The sequence below is a fragment of the Natator depressus genome, chromosome 4 (assembly GCF_965152275.1).
Source record: "Natator depressus isolate rNatDep1 chromosome 4, rNatDep2.hap1, whole genome shotgun sequence".
Classification (NCBI taxonomy): Eukaryota; Metazoa; Chordata; order Testudines; family Cheloniidae; genus Natator; species Natator depressus.
In genome coordinates, this window is record NC_134237.1 from 118200651 (window position 1) to 118224235 (window position 23585).

Below are 23585 nucleotides of genomic sequence, written 5' to 3' on the forward strand. Positions count from 1 at the left end.
GTGATTAACCAATGTGGTACGCAAAACATCTTTACTAAAATACATGTGCAGGGTAGCTGTGTAATGAAAGTGTCAAAAATGCTTATTAAGGCAGTATATTTAAAGACTTACAGTATCACTATGCGTGAAATTCACACAAGTATAGAAGGCCTGCAGGGGCCCAGGCACTACATAAGTGCCATTTAACCCCTATTTTGAGGATTTGTGCAAAGGGGTTGGGTGGGCACTCTAAACAGGAGTGAATTTCACCCAGCGGGTGGAGATGCAAATCTATAGCTTCAACTGACTTCAGTGGGAAAACTCTGAAGAATTCAGTTCTGTGTTAAATATGATGGGGAATCCTCTCTCCTCAATGTGTGAACATGGAGTTATGTTTCTGTAAGTTTAATGAGAGTTACATATCAGTATCAAGGGATGAAAAGACCTATAGCAACATTACAACTTGAAATTATATACATTAAAATGATTAGCACATGTATCAAGCTATGTTTTCCGTTTTAATGATTTTTCTAGACATACGTATTATCAGACAAAACATTTAGGTCATGAGAAAATATTTATTTCCAACAGCATGAATTTTGAATGTTAATTGGAAGAAGGCATGTTCAACGCTACAATTTCTCCATCACTGGACCAGTTGAACTAGTGTGAAGCAGTGCATATATTAAAGTTACTTTAAGGAAATGCAAAAAGACAGAGTGATGTAGAAGATGAGTACAAACATTCAAGACAGTAAAAATGCAGAATGCTGACATATGGCTGAAAAATGTACTTTTTTTTAAATGCTCTTTTAGTATCACATAAAACTAGCAACTCACTTTAAAAACATTCTTCATCAGCAACTGTATTTTTGACCATATTAAATTATTAAATTTAATACTGTCTTTCAGCTGGAAAAGATCTTAATATCTAATGCTCATATCAAACATGTAGATTTTGTTAACTTTACTTGTTATTTAAGATAAAGTTTCAAGGTGCTGCACCAATAATACATAGGATTTTGATTTGATTTGTACAGAAACATGCAAATATTAATGAACAAGGGTTTTGATAATAGATATATTTGGTTACCATTTGATAATTATTGAGAGAATACATCAAGCTTTTGTTGTTTTGTTTTTTTTGTTACATTTTATGCTGAACGCTACGATTCCACAGCTACCAAATTGCCACCATAGCTCTTCAGGCTTAAAAAGTAAAGCCAAAGAGTGGAGGAAATAAGTATGCCTTTATGCTTTAACATATATTTACAAAACAATATTATTTTATATGTAGCTAGAGAGAGAATTAAGATTTCATGGTATTTTTATCAGCACGAAATGTAAAAAATCCCCAAAAGATTAGGAAAACCCAAGTAACTGGTACTTTACACCCTTGAACCAGTTTTGTATAAGGCTTTAGTTTTCCTGATGAATGGGACATAAAACTTTTCTTAGTAGGTCTCTTTATATGCTTTAGTCATTATAACTGTAATTTGTCACAATATACTTTGTAATAAAATAAAATCTCTTTGTGTTGTAATTGAACATAACTAGTTACCATTTAGATGTATGTGATCTTTTAGAGAGTAGCTTCCATCTAAAGTGTAAGAACTAGATTTAAGGTGCTTTGATAGTTTTGCTTTCATTCCTAAAATGTACCACACAAAAACGGTTGCAACTTGCTGAAATGCTTTTCTTTGGCCTTTACCACATTTTTTAAAAAATAGCCTATTATCCCCCCCGTAGGAGAACTGCATGTTCATTAGTCATGGGATTTCTAAATTTCATCATTATTGTAAAACTTATTGAAATGAAATGTTAGGTGGATTTCTTTTGTCACAGCTACATTTCTTTCTCTTCCCTTTTAAAATCTCCTTTTGCATCAAGCAATAACCACAAGCAACAATTAATTTAAAGCTAGATTTTTGTATGTTGTAAACTGGCTAGGACCAGGAGCTACTGACAGAACCAGCCAGTCATGCAATGTCAGCAAATTACCTCTATACCAATGCACTACCATTTAATCTTTTCCGTCGTTTCCCTCCCACATACACTAGCACAATGAAGCTGGACAATGGTTCAACAGTAACTGCATATGATAGTGCTGGCAAGACAATTTTTGTTTTGATTAACCACATTTGTTTTTTTTTCTGTCTGAGCGAGGTTAGAAAAGCAGGGCCTTTTTCTTTAGGTCATTCCGCTTCCAAAGTGCCAGACGATCAAATTCTTCAATGTTCATTTTGAAGACTTCCTGGAACTCTTCAGGGGACAAGTGCCTCTTGAAAAAGAAAATACAAAGATATGGTAAGTGCTTTCATAAAGAAGGAGTATTTCTCCCTTTCCTGCACTATGAAAAAATGTACTGGGATTTTCATTTGAATTCCCAAACTGCTTCTGTAAAAGACTGCATCAAAATCAAATAAGCTAAGATCTCTTGGGAAATTGACAGCAGTGGCTTACTTGTACAAAAAGAGAACTTTTCCAATACAGTTCCCACTGAGTAGATGCCAGGGCTTTGGGAAAGAGATTTAGATATTTCTACATATAACTTGATGATAGAACATACTGAGACCTATTTAAGCCAATCTGGGAATTTAAAGAGATTGTTATCAATTTAATTTCAGAGCTGGATTTCCCTCCCTTGATCTATATAATAAGTCCAACAGACACCATCATAGTTCACTAATAGTAGCCTTGTAACAAACGAGAGACCATGCTGCTAAGCTCTTACATGCAAAATGTATTTCTACATGGGGTTAGAGTCATATCACAATGAGATGTTGGATAAGGCTGATTTGAAATGACATGAGCTGGGCTTTTATTTGATGTTTCCTGTTTTCTCAGCATAAACTGAGATACAGAGCAAAAAAGAGAGAATTACAAAAATAATACTGCCAATAGGGCTAACATAAGGGACCTCTGTGATAAAGTTATGCTTACTACCTAATTATTATATTTACAGAAAAGTCTGCAAAGACTAAAGGTGTACAGTTCAACTATAAATGAAAATTAATTTTTAGATTCTCCATTAGCTATTTTGGACTCAATTCTGTCAAAGCATTTTACAAATATTAAGGCTCACTGCATCTGTAAGGTAGAGATTATACCATCTAAAACTGATATAATCCACAATTACCAAGAGTGACAATTTTGGGTACCCAACTGAGACCCAATTTTCATCAACTCCTACTGAAAGTACTGCAAGCTGAGGGAGTGCAGCACATTGAAAATCAGCCGCTCAGTGTCTCAAGTTGTGCTCCCCAAAACAAAGGTTTACAAAATCAAAATCCGCTTTTTGGAAATGTTGGCCTGATTAACTTCACAGCCCACTGGACTTGTGCTCTTCAACCCTGCTACTCTGTATTGTGTGGCTGGGAAAAAGGTAGCAAGGGAACACCCTCCCTCCCCCTGCCTGTTATTGCTATTATTAGTAATAATTATTAAAGTATTAATAATAATTACTATAACCTAGGAGCTTCAGTCATGGACCATGACCCCATTGTGCTATGCACTGTATAAACACAGAACAAGAAGATGGTCCCCAAAGAGCTTACAATCTAAGTATAAGACAAGAGACAACAGAAGGATACAGACAGGGGAGTACAAGGAAACAATGAGACAATAGTGGTCAGCATGACAGTGTCGGCACACCAACAGCCTAACCTGGCTGCAACCCCCATTTTGGATACACACGGCCCCTCAGCCCAGCATTATTCCCCCACACCCCACTTGAGCACCATCCCCTACAACTCAGAATCACCAAGTCCCCCCACCACAGCAATGCCAGGCCCCTCCCTTCATGAACACCAGCTCCTATCCCAGGCTCCCCCCTAGCAGCAGCAGCGATTATAAAATTGTCTGCAGCTCTGGAAAAACTTGCTCCCAAAAAGATGTCATCAAACTGGAGAGACTTCAGATAAAAGTAACAAAACTAATCATGGGGCTGAAGAATTTGATTTATGAGGAAAGATTAAAAGACCTAACAATGTATCAGCTTGGCCAAATGATGACTAAGGGGGCGTATGATAAATGTCTACAAGAGTTTGAAGGGTCTAAATACCAAGGGAAAAGACCCACTGAGAGGTTATGGCAATTATTCATATTTTTCTCAGTACATATGATTTTAATTTTGTTGGACTTTACCTATAGCTGAGAACTTAATGCTCTTCACTAATGAAGTTGGGGAGAACAAGTCCCAAAGAAATCTAGGAGTGAATTTTCTCTCTCATCAGCTGTTTGAACATTAATTATCTTCAATGAAATTCTCTGGCCTCAATAGCCAAACCAAAGAAGGGGAATTGAAAATTGATGTCTGAGGGGGAGCGAGAATGTAAACTTGTGCGTGTGTGTATTTTATAAGGCTATGATATGACTCTGAAGTCCTTGTAGGAATGGCTCAGTGAAAAGCAAGTTAAAAATTCCAACCCTGTTTTGTGCGACTCAGTCACCATTAAAGAAACGCAGGCTGGTTTTGTCAGAACTGCAGTATTTTAGTCATTTTCAGTTGTATCATAAAATATTGCTTAATGGTATCGTTTTTATCCCACATACATGCTCACAATCTTTTATTAATCTAAAAACCAGAGTTGTGTGATCACTGATATTGTATCTTATGTCACTGGCACTGGCTCCTGCACCGTGGCACACGGAGTGACAAATGACATTTTTGTGCACTCGCAGCTTGTTTGGTGCTGTACCGAATACAGAGGAAGACTGACTTCCTTTCCCAAAGTGACAATCTAAGGGCCACGCTGACATCAAATGGGAAAAACTGGCATAAAGATTAGAAAACTAAACAAGTTTCAATTTGTGTGGCTTCCTTCAGATTGTTCTTGGGGTGGACTGCCTTCTCTTGAAAGGCAAGGAGGCAAAGCCCACTAAAATATGCAGATTCCCTGAGATCGAGGGGAAAATTATGCAGATCTCAGGGCATCCATGGAGGGCAGAGGTCGTTGTACAGATGCACACTGGTTGTAAATTTCCTGACCTCCCTTCCCCACCTTCTGAGTCAGAGCATACGCCCTTACCAAAAAGTGCATGTTTTTCTAAGAGCATAGGCCTGTGAGACTAAGGGTCTGATTCTCCACACTGGCATTCTCCCACTGTAACTCTACTGATTTCAATGGGATTACAGCAGTGTAAAGAACTGATTGCTTGGAGCTGCCGTTGCTCTTAACCTCTTAACCATCCCACCATCAACCTCAGCCTGGACCAGTCCACTCAAGAGATCCACTTCCTGGACACTATGGTGCTAATAAGCGATGGTCACATAAACACCATCCTATACCGGAAACCTACTGACCGCTATGCCTACCTACATGCCTCCAGCTTTCATCCAGACCACACCACACGATCCATTGTCTACAGCCAAGCTCTACGATACAACCGCATTTGCTCCAACCCCTCAGAAAGAGACAAACACCTACAAGATCTCTATCAAGCGTTCTTAAAACTACAATACCCACCTGCTGAAGTGAAGAAACAGATTGACAGAATCAGAAGAGTACCCAGAAGCCACCTACTACAGGACAGGCCCAACAAAGAAAATAACAGAACGCCACGAGCCATCACCTTCAGCCCCCAACTAAAACCTCTCCAGCGGATCATCAAGGATCTACAACGTATCCTGAAGGATGACCCATCACTCTCACAGATCTTGGGAGACAGGCCAGTCCTTGCTTACAGACAGCCCCCCAACCTGAAGCAAATACTCCCCAGCAACCACACACCACACAACAGAACCACTAACCCAGGAACTTATCCTTGCAATAAAGCTCATTGCCAACTGTGTCCACATATCTATTCAGGGGACACCATCATAGGGCCTAATCACATCAGCCACACTATCAGAGGCTCGTTCACCTGCACATTATAGACCTAAAAGTTGCAATTCTTCAACAAAAAAACTTCAGAAACAGACTCCAGTGAGAGACTGCTGAATTGGAATTAATTTGCAAACTGGATACAATTAACTTAGGCTTGAATAGAGACTGGGAGTGGATGGGTCATTACACAAAGTAAAACTATTTCCCCATGTTTATTCCCCCCCCGCCCCGACTGTTCCTCAGACGTTCTTGTCAACTGCTGGAAATGACCCACCTTGATTATCACTACAAAAGATTTCCACCCCCCCCCCCCCGGCTCTCCTGCTGGTAATAGCTCATCTTAAGTGATCACTCTCGTTACAGTGTGTATGGTAACACGCATTGTTTCATGTTCTCTATGTATATAAATCTCCCCACTGTATTTTCCACTGAATGCATCTAATGAAGTGAGCTGTAGCTCATGAAAGCTTATGCTCGAATAAATTTGTTAGTCTCTAAGGTGCCACAAGTCCTCCTTTTCTTTTTGCGAATACAGACTAACACAGTTGCTGCTCTGAAACCTGTCTATATTAACACTAGAGTATAGTAGTTTATGCTACTGTAAAAAAAGGAGTCACCAAAATATTGCTATAATAATTTAGTAACCCCCATTAACACACACACACACAGAGGAAGCATTAGAACACAAGAGCTTATTCTCAAGAATTACAGTAAACGCCAACCACTTTTGGAAACTGTATCATTAATTAAAAGTTGTGCTAAATCTCTTTAAAGCAAGGAGGAAGGCAAGCATTACAATGTGAAATCCTCATTTTCCAACATACAGGCTCATTAAAGTGAGTATTACAGATACGGGCTCATTACTTTGCCTGCCAGAAGAAAGGTAATTAATTGCACAGTCAAACAGTCATACATAATGTTTTAAATGATGCTTTTCTCTGCAAATTAATGAGGCTTGTCTCTGTTTTTCTGTGGCCTGTTTAAAAAAAACACAAAGCAGTTTAAATAGATTTATAATGTTTATTCAGTTCAGTTAACTTTGTTTTCTTTGAGAAGAATTGTGCTTGTAATGAAATCCAGAGATCTTCAAAACTAATAGTTAGCAACATCACATTAATGTGAATAAGTTATGGTAAGGGAAGGCTGCAATTAACCTACACCCATATTGCCTCAAGCTGTGGTCATGTCAGCTTGCACAACCAAAGCAGGCTTTTGCTGTGTCAGTAATTAGATGAGAGATCTCAAGGGAACAGGTGCTAGAAATTCAGTAGGTATTATACATCCTTGTCAGTCAATAGTGAACCAACAATCCAATGTAATGCAAAGTACTGCATGGCTGGAGAGGATGAATTTAAGAAGAGAAAAACCAAGATCCTGTTCACTTGTTGTCATCAAAAGTATTTTATTTCTGTTTGTTTATTTCCCATGTCCTGAGCAAATTAGAGCTAGGCTTTATATTACGCCAACCTGAATCCATACTGTGCTTTCAGCTGGACACACTTGTTCTAAAATATTATTTATATTTATATAGTATGCTGTTAAACAGTTGCTTTGTTTCATTTCAGTGGGGACCACACTGATCATATCACCTGCACTCTGCCCATTAATCCATCTCTGCCAGGACTGCTATTGACATTCCCAAACCTCTGAGCAACAGAATCTGGGAGTAACAGTTGCAGAATCTGGCCCTGTGCTAGCATCCAGCTCCCGATGTAAAAAATTGTCAGAAAAATCTGGGACAGACTGTCAGCCCCTCACGAACATGGGACAGCAGATAGTCACACAAGTAGCCTACTTTCATTTCAGCTCTCCAACGTGAGTAAGTTGCTGCTCTGTCCTGGGTAGGTGATCATTCATTTCTTGAGTGTAAAGATAATAAAACTTTCACCATTCTAAATAGCTTACTAATAAAAGGAATTTGGGTTAAAAATAACTTTCCCCCATGACTTAACCCTGGCCCTAACTTATCATGTTCAACCATCATTACTTGGACACCATCTGGCCCTTTTGTGCTTCACTCTACTGCCTTATTGACTACCTACCTTGCTGCTACAAGAGTTGTCTAACCTTCCCCCCTCTCTACGTTGCTGCTTGTGGCTCAGCAGGCTTCCTGGATGCTTCTTCCAAGCCTACCACATGGCTAATTATAAAACTGTAATTAGCCATGTGCTAGGCTCCCAGGGGAGCATTCGGGGTTATTCTCATCTATGGGGTAATTAGGCTGCACACTTGATAAATATTTCAGTCTATTAAGTAATTATGTTATTGGAAAAAATGCTTAAGTGGTGGCACAAGCTGCCTTCTAAGGAATGTTAAAAGATATCACAATATACAACAACTCCATTGACTACGGATATAACTGGTGACTACAGCTGTCACCGAGCTAGACATTGGCATTTAGCCACAGCCTTAAGCAAGAGGGAGGTGGAGTGGAGTGGCAGCATCCCACAACCCCTGGGGAGTGAGAACGCTTCACTCACACAATCTACTCCCCTTCAGCATGCCTGGCCAGATCTTTAAGCTGCTGCTGTGGCAGATGGGGAAAGGTAGATGGAACCATGGCCTTGCCCCCTTTAAGCAATTTGTGTCCTCAGAAAGGCTCAGGGGGAGCAGTTCCTGAGTGCCCTGGTGCAAGATGTGCAATAGGAAGAGGATTCGTATGACCTCTCTCCTGCCCTTCCAGCCCCCTGCACAGGGCCTCTGGCTCTTTGGATGTGCCTTGCCTTATATCTCAAGACATTATGAGATTACAGAGGAGCTCCATTTTGCTCGGTGATGTTACTGTGGGACATCTCATAACCCCTTGTGATGTATCACAAGGCTCTAGGAAAACCATTTGCAGCACCACTAAGCCTATACTATTTTTCCCCTAATTAGGCAATTACCCAAGAAGCTAAAGATTTCTAATATGGGATTAAAAAAATAGGAATTATTTCACTCAGTGGAACTATTCTCCTATCCAGTGATATAGCATCATGTAACTCTGAGGATAACTTGTGTCACTACACTATTATTCAACAAAATGAACTTGTTCCTATTGGGAATTACATAATTGATCCCTGCATGGGATCTGTAATTAAAAATGTTATGATAATGTATGGAAAGTGTGTACTGTGCATGCAAAGAAGACTTTGTTTTAACAATTCAAGTTTTATAACCACTGCTTTACCTTAAAAAAGGCAGATAATGTTAAGTTGTGGAATCCAAAGACGTTTATTATTTTGTTAGTATGAATGTTACTGCTCATGCGTGGTTCCAAACTGACAGCTGATGCTCAGAGGCTCAATCTCAGCAAACTTGGACTTGAGCTCTATAGACCTGATCCAAAAAGTTGCCATTTAATTAACAGGGCTTTTGAGCTTGTTCCTAAAACATGACTTCTAGTTTGTCCTGGGTCTGGGCTTCATAGTGTCCATCTGAGTATCTTCTACCTACCCGCTGTGCACTTCTCACACTGTTCCCATCCTGGTAGGAATTACATTTTTTCATGCTTCACGTCATTCCAAATGAATAATTTTCATCTGACAAAGGCTTCCTTCATAAGGCCTCTGAAAACTGATATGAAGAAATACCCAACACCGATAGCAGCCTAAGCATACACTAAGGATAAGCAAACACATTTTCTGCAAGCTTAAAAGGGTACTATTCCATTAAAGTCAATGAGTTGTGTCCTCTTCATGCCACTTGTGAATTTCAATGTGGGTTGGGTCCCTAACTTCCTTAGGCTCCTTTGAAAACTCCAGCCTGAAACGATAAACCATTTCTCTGATCTCAACACATGCAACATTCCAACATTTTCTTGAAAAGTGGCTAGAACCCAGCATGAGTGTTGAGTAAAAGCTAGGGCAGAAAACTTTATCCTTAAAGCAGATCCAAGTAAGCACTTTTAGGAGGAATATACATGTTTGAATCACTATGTGGATTCTGTTCAAACAAGGTCACACCCATATATAAACAGTTGATTTCTGTTTGCCAGAGTCGGCTGGCAGGCAAAGTCTTGTGCAAAGCGTTCGCTCAGTTGCATTCCTGGTTCTTTTTATTAACAATTATTTTTTTAGTATATCCTTCTGAAACCAACAATTAACAGGCACAGACATGAGTGAAATGAGTTACACTTTTCAATTGCATTCCATAGGAATGACTGAATAATGTGTCTTCATTAACTCTTTATGATATTCAAAAGAAAAGCCCAAGAAAAACAAAGAAATACATAGATACCGATAAATTTAAATGATAAAACTGAAAAGATAAATTTAAAATGAGATACTCTAAGCACACGTTTGCTTGTGAGACTCACAAATCATGGCCACACATCTGTGATAAAATTAACTGCAGAAATTAACATGGCCTCACATCTGTGATAAAATTAACTACAGAAATGAAATCTATGAACACACCATTGTTCTAAAAGTGGATACAATGAAAACCTTTAACATCATTGTGATAGAACAAGAAGAGGCAAACAACATATGATATCATGTAAGTGGAGGTTACTTACTGTAACTGGAAGTTCTTCGAGATGTGTGGTCCCTATCCATACTATACATGGAGGTATGCACGCGCCCGAGTCTGGCTGTTCTTCAAAGCTGTGCCTGTTGGTCCATACATGTGCAGTAGCTCGCCTCGTACTCCCAACTACGGGCATAAGAGGCAATGTGGGTCGACCCCTCTCCAGTTCCTCTTACCACAATCTAATAGGATCTGAAGCAAAGAGGATGGAGGGCAGGTAGTGGAATACAGATAGTATATATATACAGTATCTTGTTCAGGACTCTGTCATGAATCTCCCACTCATAGGCTATTGAGACGCTTCTGCTTAGTTTGCCTGCCAAGGAGCTGTCAATACTGGGAAGGTACACAGCTTGTATTATGATACAGTTCCTGATGCACCTGTTCCAAAGCCTGACTGCCTCCTGGATGAGGGGAGGAGATCTCGCTCCTCCCGGTTTGTTTATACAGTGGTGATATTGTCTGACATTATCTGAATATGTAGCAAACATATAAGCAGAAAGACCACCCTCAGTTCCAGTAAATTTATATGTAGCCAGGCTACTCATGGGGTACAGGTACCCTGAGCAGTGTGATTGTCCAAGTGAGCAGCCTACCCCAGAAGGGAGGTGTCCATCACAGTGGTGCCCCTGGGGCTGGGAGGGCTGAAGGGTATTCCCAACATGACCTCTTCCTGTTTTGACCACCAAGTTAGAGAGGAGACAACTCTGGGAGGAACGACTACCCTGGAGTTGATATGGTCATTGCTTGTACTTGCAGGTACCGTAAGTGCAGTCTGGAGTTGATATGGTCCTTGCTTGGTTGATAGGTTGAGTGGCCTAACAGTGAGAAGCACTTGTGCACTGTGGCTTGTGATCTGCGAGTGATGTGGTCAATCAGGGTGCTCAGTGCATGAAACCTTTCTGAGGGGAGGAACGCTCCTGCAGAAATCGAGTCCAACTTTCCCCCTGAAAAGTTGTGGGTCACAAAAGAGACTTTTCTTCATTTATGCAAATGCCTGGGGCTGTTAAAAGTTGTATCAGAACGCTTGTCACTGACCTGACCTCCTGATGAGATTGGCCTACCAGGAGCAAATCGTCCAGGTATAGTCCTGGCATGTCAACGGGGCAGCAATCATAGAGAAAAGCTTTGTAATTACTCTGGGTGCTGTAGCCAGCCCAAAGGGGAGGACTCAAAACTGGAAGTATTCCTGGCCTACTATAACATGCAGGAAATTCCTGTGTGAATGTCCACATGGAAATATATGTGTCCTTCATGTCAAGAGCTATGAACCACACCCCTTCTGGAACGGAGGGGATTATAGATGCCAGTGTAATCATCCGGAACTTCAGTTTTAGAATAAAGACACTGAGTTGTTAAAAGTCCAGGAGGGGTCTCCCCCTGCCGCCTTTTTGGGGAATTAGGAAATACGGGGAGTAGAATCCTCTTCCATGGTAATAAGGCAGGATGCACTCTATTGCCCCTTGGAGTAAGAGGGTTTCTGTTTCCCACTGAAGAATTACCTTGTGAGAGGGGTCCTTGAAGGGGGATTGGAAAGGGGGTTTGTGAGGAGGGAATGAAGTATCCTTGGCAGATAATCTCTAGAACCCAGCTGTCCATAGTGATCTTGTGGGTGAAGAATGTAAGATGAGGTGGTACACAGGTCTTGACCAATATGTCAAAAGTAGCTCTTGGCTGATGACTGAGAATGAGCAGAGGCTGAGGAAATACAGGGGGCTGAGAAGTGAGACCTCTGAATCTTTTTGATGTTTGTGCAGTGGCTTGGTTGTGCACTGGTAATAAGCTGCATGAGGAGGGGGTGGCCTGGGTTTATAGGGTTGCCTCTGGTGTTTCCTCCTGGGGCCAGAGTATAAATCCCCAGGGAACCCAGAGTCAATCTTGTCTTTTAGTGAGTGCACGGACTCATCTGATTGCTCATTAAAAGAGATTTGACTCGACAAAAGGGAGGTCCTGGATGGTGTTTTGGACCTCCCTAGGAAACCCTGATGATTGCAGCCAGGAGTTCCTCCTTGTGACTAGATCAGCAGTCAAACTTCTGGAAGCTGTGTCTGCAGCATCCACTGAAGTCTGGAGTGCCACCTTTGCCCCTCATCTAAAAGGACTGAAATTGCACCCTGTCCTCTGTGGCAAGCTTGTCCGTGAAGTCCACAAGCCTGAAATAGATATTAAAATCGTATTTTGCTAACAATGCTTGGTAGTTAGTGACACAAAATTGGAACCCGGTGGAGGAGACGATTTCCCTCCTCAGGAGGTCAAGTCTTTTAGAGCCTTTATTTGCGAGGGTGGCCCTTTGATAGCATGATCTAGCCCTTTCAGGAGCCACCTGCAGTCCTAGCAAGTTGGGGGCAGGATGAAAGAATAAGACTTCAGCCCCTTTTGCAGGAACAACATATCATCACTTGTCCCTTTCCAGTGTAGGGGCACAAGATGCTAGAGTGTGCCATACTGCTCTAGCCAGTTCTAGTAATGACCTCATTGATGGGTAGAGAAACTTTACTCGGTCCCTGGGGCTTCAAGGTGCCCAGGAGCCAGTATTAAGGGTCCTAGATCTCCTCTAATGGGATCTGTAGGTCACTGGCCACTCTTCGTAACAGCTCCTGGTACTGGTGATTGTCATTTGGCAGAGAAGGTGAAGGAGGAGTGACCACTTCATCCGAGGAAGATGAAGAGGCACCCATTGGAACCTGTCGGTACCTGAGGATCCGGTTCCACCTCTTCCTCCTCGTATACTGATAGAACCAGCTGACAAGAGGGAGCAGTACAACTCCTGAGGGGCCCCAGACGCCTGCCAGTAAGGCCAGAAATAAGTATTGATTGGTTGTGGGGGACCCCAAGGAAATTGGTACCAGCGGCGTACCTGGCAGAATGGTGAGAGTAACCCCTTGACTGTCTATCAGGGCTCAACGGCCGCTGCAGAGATACCAGTGTAGCCTTTTCCTCTGATTCTTCTGAATCTAAGAACTGCTGCACTAGTAGGGGCACTCCTGCTGGACGGTCAGAGGTGAGACAGCTCCTGGGACAGTGATGTAGGCTCCTCTTCCAGAGTAAGGACATCCCTGGGGAGGGCCAGGCCGGAAAGAAATGGAGGCTGTGGGTAAGGGAGGTGTTATATAAGTCTCTGTATGCCCTGGTGTCTGAGGGGTTCACATGAGTCTGATGGATCCAGTGTATCTGCAGCAACTGAACAGTCTTCAGATGGATTAGGTGGCACTGACACTGGATCTGGCACTCGTAGTCAGAACCATCGAGCGTCTATCTTTATGCTTTCGTACTGAGGTGACCAACAGATCTTTCTTTTTACGTGTCTTGCCCTCGGATCTGGGGCTCTTCATCTGAGGCAGTTCCTTAGGTTCCACTCGCGACATCTCACCTGACCTGGACTGGCTCAGGGAGGAAGCATGTTTCTTATGGATGGTCCTCACCGGGGATTTGTTCTTGTGCCCATGAGAGAGCCCTCTGCTCTCATGGGGAGCCCTGGAAGAAGAGTCCTTGGGCTTAGTTGTGATGGCTCCTCTCCAAGGCACGTTATCTTAATGTATTGATGCAGTTGAGGCCCATGTACAGCGGGGGGTCTCCCTGGCCCGGATCAGAGAGGGGCCTCATAGCCTTCTCCATCAGGTGCTTCCATAGGCGAAGCTCTTGGGCTTCTCAAGGTCTGGGTGTGAAGGAGCAACAGACACGGCACTTTGCAGAAATATGCGCCTCACCCAGACAGTAATGCAGCATTGATGCTTGTCACAGATGGAGAAGGATTGAGGGCAAGATGCAATTCTTGAATTCCAGGACTCTGAGCTGGGGGTGGAGATTTCCCCAACTGCGGAAAAAAAAATACTCTATGCTATAGTATATACTACTCTTTAACTATTAACTACTAATCTAAGAAAATAACTAATTCCACATGGTTTCTATATAGATTATGCAACGAAGTGCAGGAGGACACAATTCCAACTCAGGCCATGTGGTCGTGAGAAGAAACTGGAGAGGTGTTGTACCCTTGGTTGGGAGCACGAGGCGAGCTGCTGCACATGTGAGCCAACGGACACTGCTTTGAAGAACAGCCAGACTCAGGTGCGTGCATACCCACATGTGTAGTATAGATAGGAACCACGGGTGCATGCCGACCGACACTGCTTTGAAGAACTTCTGGACTCAGATGCATGGCACACATGCGAACCCACGTACACATAGGGACCATCACTTGAAGAAAAAATTAATATCCAGGGTATTTTCCAAAAGTAACAAACTGACTTAGGAGCCCACCATTCAGATTTATACAGGAACTCTAAGGAGCCTAAAGGTGCAAACAAATGCCTACTGGGATTTCCAAAAGCACCTGAGCAAGATTAAGTGCCTAACACTCATTGATTTCCATTTTATTTCAATGGGTGTTATATCTGCATCTTTAAGTGCCTAAATGCATTTTAAAAAATCTTGCCTCTCATAAATCACAGAGGAGACCTGGAATATTTTATTCTAGAGAACTACAGAGTTAGAAAATCTATTCCTTGCTGTCAAGGTTCAGGCTGACTTTTTAAAAAATAATGCTATAATATTTAAAGATGCCAAAAAGTTAATTAGATAATATAATCTTTAAAAACTGTTTCATTCCAAGCTGAGGAATGGCTTCCATCAATAAAGAAGACTGGATAGGAAAACCTTTGGGAATGTAACAGTTAATGAATGTGCTAATTTTATGTAGTCAATATAGAATCTTTTAGTCTTTAGAAACTTGAGCTTGTAAGCTCTCCGAAAATGGGCATGTCTCCTCTAGAACATGCATGTCTACAACTTTGTTGTAATAAACTTATTCTTCTTACCAATCTTCCTAACACTGCAGAACAAACTACCTTTCTTTCAAAACTACAGCACTGGCAACATTTTAGGACTATATTCTACAATCTTTAGACTAAGACTTTGTCTACAAAAAAAGTGGTAGCAATTTAATTAAGTCAGTAAGGAATCAATTTAAACTAAATTGTTTTGGGGCACTCAACCAAAAACATGAGCATCTAAACAAGGAGGTTGTGCCTATTTAAGTAAATTGGCTTCTAAAACAATTTACCTAAATTGCTGGAATTTACTTGTTTAGATTACAGGAGAGTTACTAAAGCTGTAACAGTCTCCATTGAAGTCAATGGGGACTACTCACGTGAGTAAGCAAGGGTTGCAGAATCTGACCTTTAAGGATTACACAAGTATGTACCATGTGCGCTGTTCTGTTTTGCCACTTGAGAGGTATGATTTTTTCCCCATCAAGAATATGCATGTGTGACAATCAATATGCTTTGATCTAGTAGGAAGGCAAGTCTAAAAAGCTGTTCAATAACTGGAATTACATACGCCCACTTTGACTGTCTTTATTCTATGAAGTCAGCCTTCTTTATAATTTAAATCCATGTGTCATTATTGAGCACAAATACCAACAAACTTCAAATACTGGTGGTTGAAAGATGCGAATATAGAGACCAGGATTATTTTTACTGTATTAAGCACTGTGTATTAAAAATTAACTCCAAACAAAATTATACCATTACAAGCCAATGCTGTCTTACTACTTCATTGTACTGAAATAATATTTAAGCTCATTCCTATCTCTCTCCACGTTTCCCTTCAGAATCACTCCTGAGAATGCTGCTTCATTCATCTTAAATTAGAATAAAGGTCAATATGGTAAGAAATAGCTCAAAAATTATTGGGCCAGCTCCTCAGCTGTTGTCAATTTACATACCTCACTGAAGTCAGTTTACAGCAGCTGAGGCTCTGGCCCATTAATTTGAATTCAAGGTCTCAGAGAGCCTGCGATATATCTGTGCATCAGCAGGTCATTTGCTTTAAGCAATTCTAAAAGGTCAGTGTATTAGTTCAGTGTTGGCATTAATAATGTCTTCTCTGCAAGCATCAGAAACTGAGCTACATCAGCCTCACTGCTGGTTTAGAACAAACAAAGAAAAATAAAAGGCCTCAATTATGCCTCTCAGATGTATGTGTCTCAGAAGAAAGAATTTATGTTATTTTAATGCATTTATTTACAAATTTTTCCCAGTTGCACCTATCTAATCTCTGGCTAAATCCATACATTGAAAAGCACACATTTAAATATAACTTAAAACAGATTTCCTAAACAAGAAAGGTGGGATTCTCAAAATCAGTCACAATGGGAACATAATAAGGCACATCCTGAACCCTTCTGAAAGCCCCACCCCAAAGCAGTTATCCTTCTTAACATGCCCTTCATTGCAACTTCTCTTAACTGGACCCTAAAGAACTAACTTTTGTCACTAGATTCTATTGGTCATTTGGGAAATATCCAATACAACAGATTTCCCCTCACAATTGAGGAGATGAACAATTCCTGATTTCTATGGCATCGACCAGAGATAACTGAAAACTAACAGTAAATTCCTCTTCCCTAAAAAGGAATTAAAGTCAATTTAAGTCAGAACTGCTCAACGAACGCTGCTTGTTCAGAATCTCCGGCATCAGCCATATTGAAGACTGTCAAAGGGATCAGAAGTAGTGAGTTTACAGACCTTAATCCCACTGGACAAGGAGAGATCGTTTGCCTCTCCAACCTTTAGCAGAAAACACAATGGGGCCTGAATCTCCTCTCACCTACGCCAGTTTTGCTCTGGTGCAAATCCACGGACGTCATGGGAGCTAGTGCTGATCTACAGCGGTGCAAGTGCGATAAAAATCAGGCCTCGTGATTTTACTGCAGGAAAGCCGGGACGCTAGAAAATGTAGGTTGTTTTAGAAGATATAATCTGAGTTAGACTGCTGAATAGATGGATTATCTACCCTTACTCCTGCTGTCACCCTCACCAGCCCTTACAACAGATGGGGGAGGGGAGCGAACTCAGACAAGAGGAGGGTTTTCAGAGCCATCCTGCCAATTTGGTGGCAATACACTGCAGCAAATACTAACATTGCTCCAGTGTTGCACTCTAGCCTGTACTCTCCTGTATTTTCTGCTTCTGGGGTTCTAGCCATCACCCGTATGATGCTGCAGGGGGGCCAAACATGTTACCCAGCCCCCTCTTCCCACTCCTATGGTGTTTGACTGGAATCCTGCTCTGCTCCTGTGAAGGTGTGGGTCGGGGCTTCTTGGGTGCTGGTCTCCCTCCATCCCCAAAACCTACTGAGCTTACCCACCACATCTGCCCTTCTTTGTAACTCAGTTACAGAGTTCCTCCTTTGCTATGAGAAGAAATAATGATGAACTGACTTTCTGTGCAAAGCTGTTTAATCCCAGCAGTTCTCTAATACAAAAAAAGAAAAAGAAAAGAAAAACTGCCTTCAGTCTGCTCCTGTCACTCAGCTTTGCATATGGTCTGACTGTGCAGATCCATCACCTCTATTTTGCCAGTTGTTATCATCCTATTAAAATGCTGCTAATTGAATTGTTTTTAAAACTACCAATCCCTAATAATTCCAAGATGCTGCACAAAGAGCTCCTTTTCTCAGATGCATGTTTTAACATAGCGCAGCAATTGAGAGGATCAGTTGTCTGGTCCCCTTATCGCTTTCCTACTGCAGGTTTAAAGCAGATCTTGTTTATTGTTCTTTTGGAACTCACTGTGAGATCTTTGAAGTGGTTGGGCTTCTTGGGACTTTAGGCACAGGCCTGCGCCTGGTGTGAAGCAGGCTGAGCAACTTTAATGTTAAACAAACAGCAGCCCCAGCAGAGGACAATGTATGAGTTATTGATAATGGCAGTCAGAACATACACTATCCATCCAAAGCAAACTATACATTGTCTAAAAAAAGCAATTTAGTGCAGTGCCTGCTATTCAGACCAGCCTGATGAGTTGAAACAAAGACTCTGTTCTTTAATGTGAAAAAAAGATAAAAGAATGCTTTAATGTATAGGATGTGTCCAGATGTGTTTTTCCTTTTTTTGGACTCTTCTTGCTTTTTATTCCACCTCTGGTGCTTTGCTATACCCTGGGCGTAAAACAGCACACATCTAAGACATTCTGTTTCTTACAATCAAATCAATATTACCTGCTGGATAATCAAACAAGAAGCGCATTGAAGCATTTGAAGAACAAACACCAATTCCAATAAATACCATACGGATCTTTTAAAAACTTTACCCTTGTTTAGTCTTTAATCAGGAACTTGCAACTAGTTCACAGTTTTCCTTTCTTTTTTGCTTAAAGATTAATGGCTTTTTCTCTCCTTTTATTGGCAAATATTATATTTTTGACCTTCCTGTTAACCCATTTACACGTAAAACCTTTTTCAAGGACTAAGGCTGGTAATCACTGAATTTTTATTTCACAAGTATTGAATGACCTCTTAATCCTAAAATTAATCTACAATAATTAGTTAATCATTTACGTCAAATCCTGAATTCATTATTCAGTCCTTACACAGACAAAACTTCCATTGATGCAGTGAATTTTGGCTGACAGTGGACTTCAGGAACTGGCCCTTAGAAATTAATTGTTCAGTAATTCATTAATGGTAAGATTGGTTTGTTGATATTATGGATCACAGAGCCAAAGGGGAGGTTTCATGGTTTAGGGTTCACTCACGTCCTGATTCTGACACCTGTGTGACTTAATCAACTTTGAAGGAGATATTTCTGATTTACAGCAGAGTGAGTGATAGCAGGATCAGATCCCTAGACTCCATGGAAACACAGGTTCAAATTCTAGCAAGATAAACTCAGACTTTTGATATGTTCAGGATAGGTAATTTAGTAACATGCACTTTACTCTGTGGGGTTCTTTTATATAGGATCTTAAAAGCCAAGGGCCTGGCTGCTCAATGTGGATATTCAAGATCCCCTGGAACTTTTTGTGAGTAGTGAGTTGCAATAGTATCATGGTCAAAAAGTCTTCTCCCCACACATTTGTGAAGGCTGCTGTTGGCTGCCACCCTCACCACCCAGGAATGGCTGCATTTCTCTGATATTGTCTATAGATATATTTAGCTTGTGCAGTGCTTTGGGATATAGACAAATCAGATATAAATGCAAAAATTATTCCTATTGTCTTTATCTTAAGGCGGGGAGAAAAATCTTCCATTTCCCTGCCTGTTGCTCATCTATTGGCTGCCCCTTTCACATCTAATGGCATCTATCATGATCAACATATTTCTGTTTAGGGGAGGCTAAATGGGATTCTATTAGCAGCCTGTCAATATCACACTCTAAATTGACTGGAAAGACACTCAAGCAACACACGTAGAACTGAGCATGCTGCTCTTGCTCTTGCTGATCTAGGAAGTAATAAAATCAAACCCAAGAAATTGTCCAGCAACATTGGATCTCTTGTGGTACCAACCGGTAGCCAGTGGCTCTCCAGGAACTTCAAAAATAATCCATTCAGGGCTAGTTGAGTGATTATTAGATCTATCAGGTGAATTAGAATATACCAAATTCCCTCATGAGGGGATGGCAGTTTTGTCATTTTGTTCAGAAGCTCAGTCCCTAGCAGTGCGGCGCTCAACAGCATGCACATACAGAATGTCCCTGATTAGCATGCATTAGAAATAAAGCACTGCCCTTAAATAACAACAAAACAGTCATAATTGAGAAGTTGCCAGAGGGATTTCACAGATTCAAACCTAATAAAACTCCATATTTGCCTGGGTGGCAATTTGCAGCTTCAACTTACATTTAATGAAAATTGGATGTGATACTTAAAAATGAGATTTAATAATCTAATCCCAATGACTGATTCAGAGCCTAGCCAACACTTCCCAAAATGTAATAGCAATTCTGTTTGCCTTACTCTCTGACATAATGCAGTTAAAATATACATTCACATTATGATTTTCAAGCACTTCTTTGTTTTTGTTTTGCAGGTGAGATTTGCATGCACACAATTCTATAAAACAGCCCCCTTAAACCAGTAACAGTTACAGCCTGTGAAATGAAGTCTCCATGTTGATTAACATGTCTAATTAAACTGAGCAAGATTTGGGTTCACCCCACAAGACTTCCACATTTAGAACTTTTATTGGCTTCAGAAATTGTTCTCTATATAAAGAGATTGCAGATTCAGGCCTTTTATTTATGGGAAGCACTCCTGGAATTCTAAATATTTGATATATTAGAGCAAATTCTTTCACTCTCAAGATTTTCAATTTTGTCACCATGTATAAATGCCCTGAAAGTTTGTAAACTTTTCATGTTCTCCATTCATGACCCGTTCTGTCAATTTTATCAGAATATTTGTACTCAATTTGTACAAATAATCAAAGTACTAAATAACTTACTCTTTTTTTCAAAAATAATGAGAGGCACAGACCATCCCTGGAAAATGCCCATATCATTTTAATCGGTAGTCTTCCACTTGCAATATTCACTAATGTTATATTAACTAACTCATTTATTTAAGAGATCAGTAACTTGAAAATGAGTGATATCTCCCAGGTCCAATCCTGCAAGGGGCTGAGTTCCTTCAAATTCCACTCAATTCAATGGATGCTAAGAGGACGACATATTTTGCTCAGCGCTTCACAGGATAGGGCTCTCAGTGAACAATGTAGACTGATAAGCACTGCTGCCCAAATAAATGATTGCTACAAAACAACCAACATCTGGTTAATGGACAAACCTCTACAGACCAGCTCTTCAGCTGGTATAAACTGGTCTAGCACCAATGAGGTCAAAAAAGCTATGCCCATTTACCCCTGTTGAGAATATGACTTCTCCCGAGTTCATTTACACCAATGAGCAACAGTAGAAATAACTAAGTCAGTTAATGAATGAACAGAACAAGGATTTCAAAAGCAAATGGTTTCCTACCTCCAGTCTGGTCCTGTCCACATCCTTAGGCAGTTTCACCCGAATTCGGTTTGTTACAATAAGCGTTTCATAAGGATAAATCTGTTACAAAAAGTAACAAAGGCATGAACTCTAGCAAAATGTGCTTCTGCTGTATGGCAACGTGTGTAACTTACAAATTTAAATGGTACATACTTGTATCCATATTTGACATACATATTTCACATGGACACAAAAAGGAAAAAGGAAAACATTTAACCTTGCTAGGAAGAGGTGAATCTGAGCATTCTCCCAGTGTTGGCATGGCACTTCTTACCTTGTATTCTGTAAGAAAATCAGAAATGGTTTGATAGTTTAGAATATGTAGGGTTCTTTCATGATTGCATTAGTGCACAGTTAGCAGAGATGAATGTTTCACATGACTGCATTTCTCTCAGTTCCTTGACTAGCTGCTGGATAACTGCATGTACAGTTATCTACAGGTAACCTTCTGACCCTGGTGATCTGTATGGCCCTAACATTATCCATTGCTGAAACAACGATGCTGGTAATCTGCATCAAAGGCTGATGACAGAGGCGTCTGCATCCTGGTGCCATGGGGTTAAAGAATGGGCATCCTTAGCAAAAGCAATCTATGGAGGAAATTGGAAATCTTTCTTCTCAAGTGGCTTGTGTGTGAGTTAACTCAGCCTCTTGTCTGAAAGCTCCTCCCTTCCTGCTCTTTACTGAAAATCATTAAAACATACAGATCACTAGACACATTACAATCTTGGAACATATGAAAATCATCATGTGAACAGAATGTTTCAAAGTGACAACACCCGATGTTTGGACCAATTGAAGTGAAAAGAATGACTGCAGTGAGAATAATGAGGGTTTTTTTCTGTTCTTTCTAGGATTACTGGTCCTAAATTAGCATGAGATCAGTCTAGTTAGGTCAATGTTGCTGGATATACCACCACACGGCCACCAATCCCCATAGTACTTTGACGCTTGGAAGGACCACCAGGATAGTGGGGAGGCTTTTGTAGAACCGCTATTGCCGAAAATATTTAAAATCAGAGACGAAGCTTTTCTTTAAAGCTGTGCTCCCTTATCTACTCAGATACTGAGAATAAATTAAGGATCAACACAAAGCCCTAGAGCAAAGCCTAAGGGTGGGATTTTCAAAAGAGCTTAAGTGATTTAAGAGCAGAAGTTCCCACTTGAGCTCTTTGGAAAAGCCCACCCCAGGTCTAGCTCATCATGATCGCAATCAGGTTGACTCATAATAAGGGAAGTTAATGCGGACAGATACTGCTTGTTGGATCCTGCTAAGGTTTAAGTTCCATTGTGATATAGCCATTAAGCACCATGCACACACTTTGTGATTGGTGATTAGACAAAAAGGTTGTTACAAGGAGGAGGGAGAAGAATTGTTCTTGTTAACTTTTGAGGATAGAACAAGAAGCAATGGACTAAAATTGCAGCAAGGGAGATCTAGCTTGGCCATTAGGAAAAACTTCCTAAAAACTGTCAGCGTGGTTAAGCACTGGAATAAATTGCCTAGGGAGGCTGTGAAATCTCCATCACTGGAGATTTTTAAGAGCAGGTTAGACAAATACCTGTCAGGAATGGGCTAGATCAGGGATGGGCAAACTACAGCCTAGGGGCCGCATTTGGCCCTTCAGACATTTTAATCTGGCCCTCGAGCTCCGAGGGAGTGGGGTCCAGGGCTTGCCCCGCTCCAGCTCGGGAGCGGGGTCCGGAGCTTGCCCCACTCTGCATATGCCGGGGTCCGCACGGCTCCCGGAAGCAGCAGCATGTCCCTCCTTCACCTCCTACGCATAGGGGCAGCCAGGGGGCTCCTCACATTGCCCCCGCAGCTCCCATTGACCAGCAACTGGAGCCAATGGGAGCTGCAGGGGCAGCACCTATGGACGGGGCAGTGTGCAGAGCCGCTTGGCCGCACCTCCGCATAGGAGCTGGAGGAAGGACATGCTGCTGCTTCCAGGAGCTACTTGAGGTAAGCGCTGCCCGGAGCATGCACAACTGACCCCTTCCTCCGCCCAAACACCCTGCCCCAGCCCTGATCCCCCTCCCACCCTCCAAACCCCTTGGTCCCAGCCCGGAGCACCCTCCTGCACCCCCAATCCCTGATCTCCAGCCCCACCCCAGAACCCGTACCCCCAGATGAAGCCCTCACCCCCTCCTGCACCGCAACCCCCAATTTCATATGCATTCATGGCCCATCATACGATGTCCATACCCAGATGTGGCCCTCGGGCCAAAAACTTTGCCAACCGCTGGTCTAGATAATACTTAGTCCTGCCATGAATTCAGGGTACTGGACTAGATGACCTCTCAAGGTCCCTTCCAGTCCTAAGATTCTATGATTTTGGACTGAATTTCCTCTCTGCCTTTGGAATGAGAATATCACTGGCTAACAAAAGAGCACAATGGAGGCCACTGCCCAGTGCTGGGGGTACTGGGTCTGATTCAATGTATGATGGTAGTACTCTACACTTTACCTTCTCAATAAGGTAAAAA

The 23585-nt window shown here is 41.5% G+C and overlaps 1 protein-coding gene across 7 annotated transcripts in view; it reads right to left on the reverse strand.

Annotated features, from left to right (window-relative positions):
• Window positions 1-327: 327 nt before the first annotated feature.
• ABLIM2 (actin binding LIM protein family member 2) overlaps window positions 328-23585 on the reverse strand; it is a 214243-nt gene continuing 190985 nt past the window's right edge. For 2 of the 7 annotated variants that reach the window (XM_074951747.1, XM_074951748.1), the window contains exons 20-22: window positions 21316-21380; window positions 21078-21158; window positions 332-2259 (exon numbers count right to left, since the gene is read on the reverse strand). In XM_074951747.1, coding sequence (XP_074807848.1) covers window positions 2146-2259; window positions 21078-21158; window positions 21316-21380 — 260 coding nt within the window. In that variant the 3' untranslated portion in view covers window positions 332-2145. Of the gene's footprint in view, window positions 2260-21077; window positions 21159-21315; window positions 21381-23585 lie in introns of all 7 variants that reach the window. The other 5 variants (XM_074951750.1, XM_074951752.1, XM_074951753.1 and 2 more) reach the window with 5 other exon arrangements.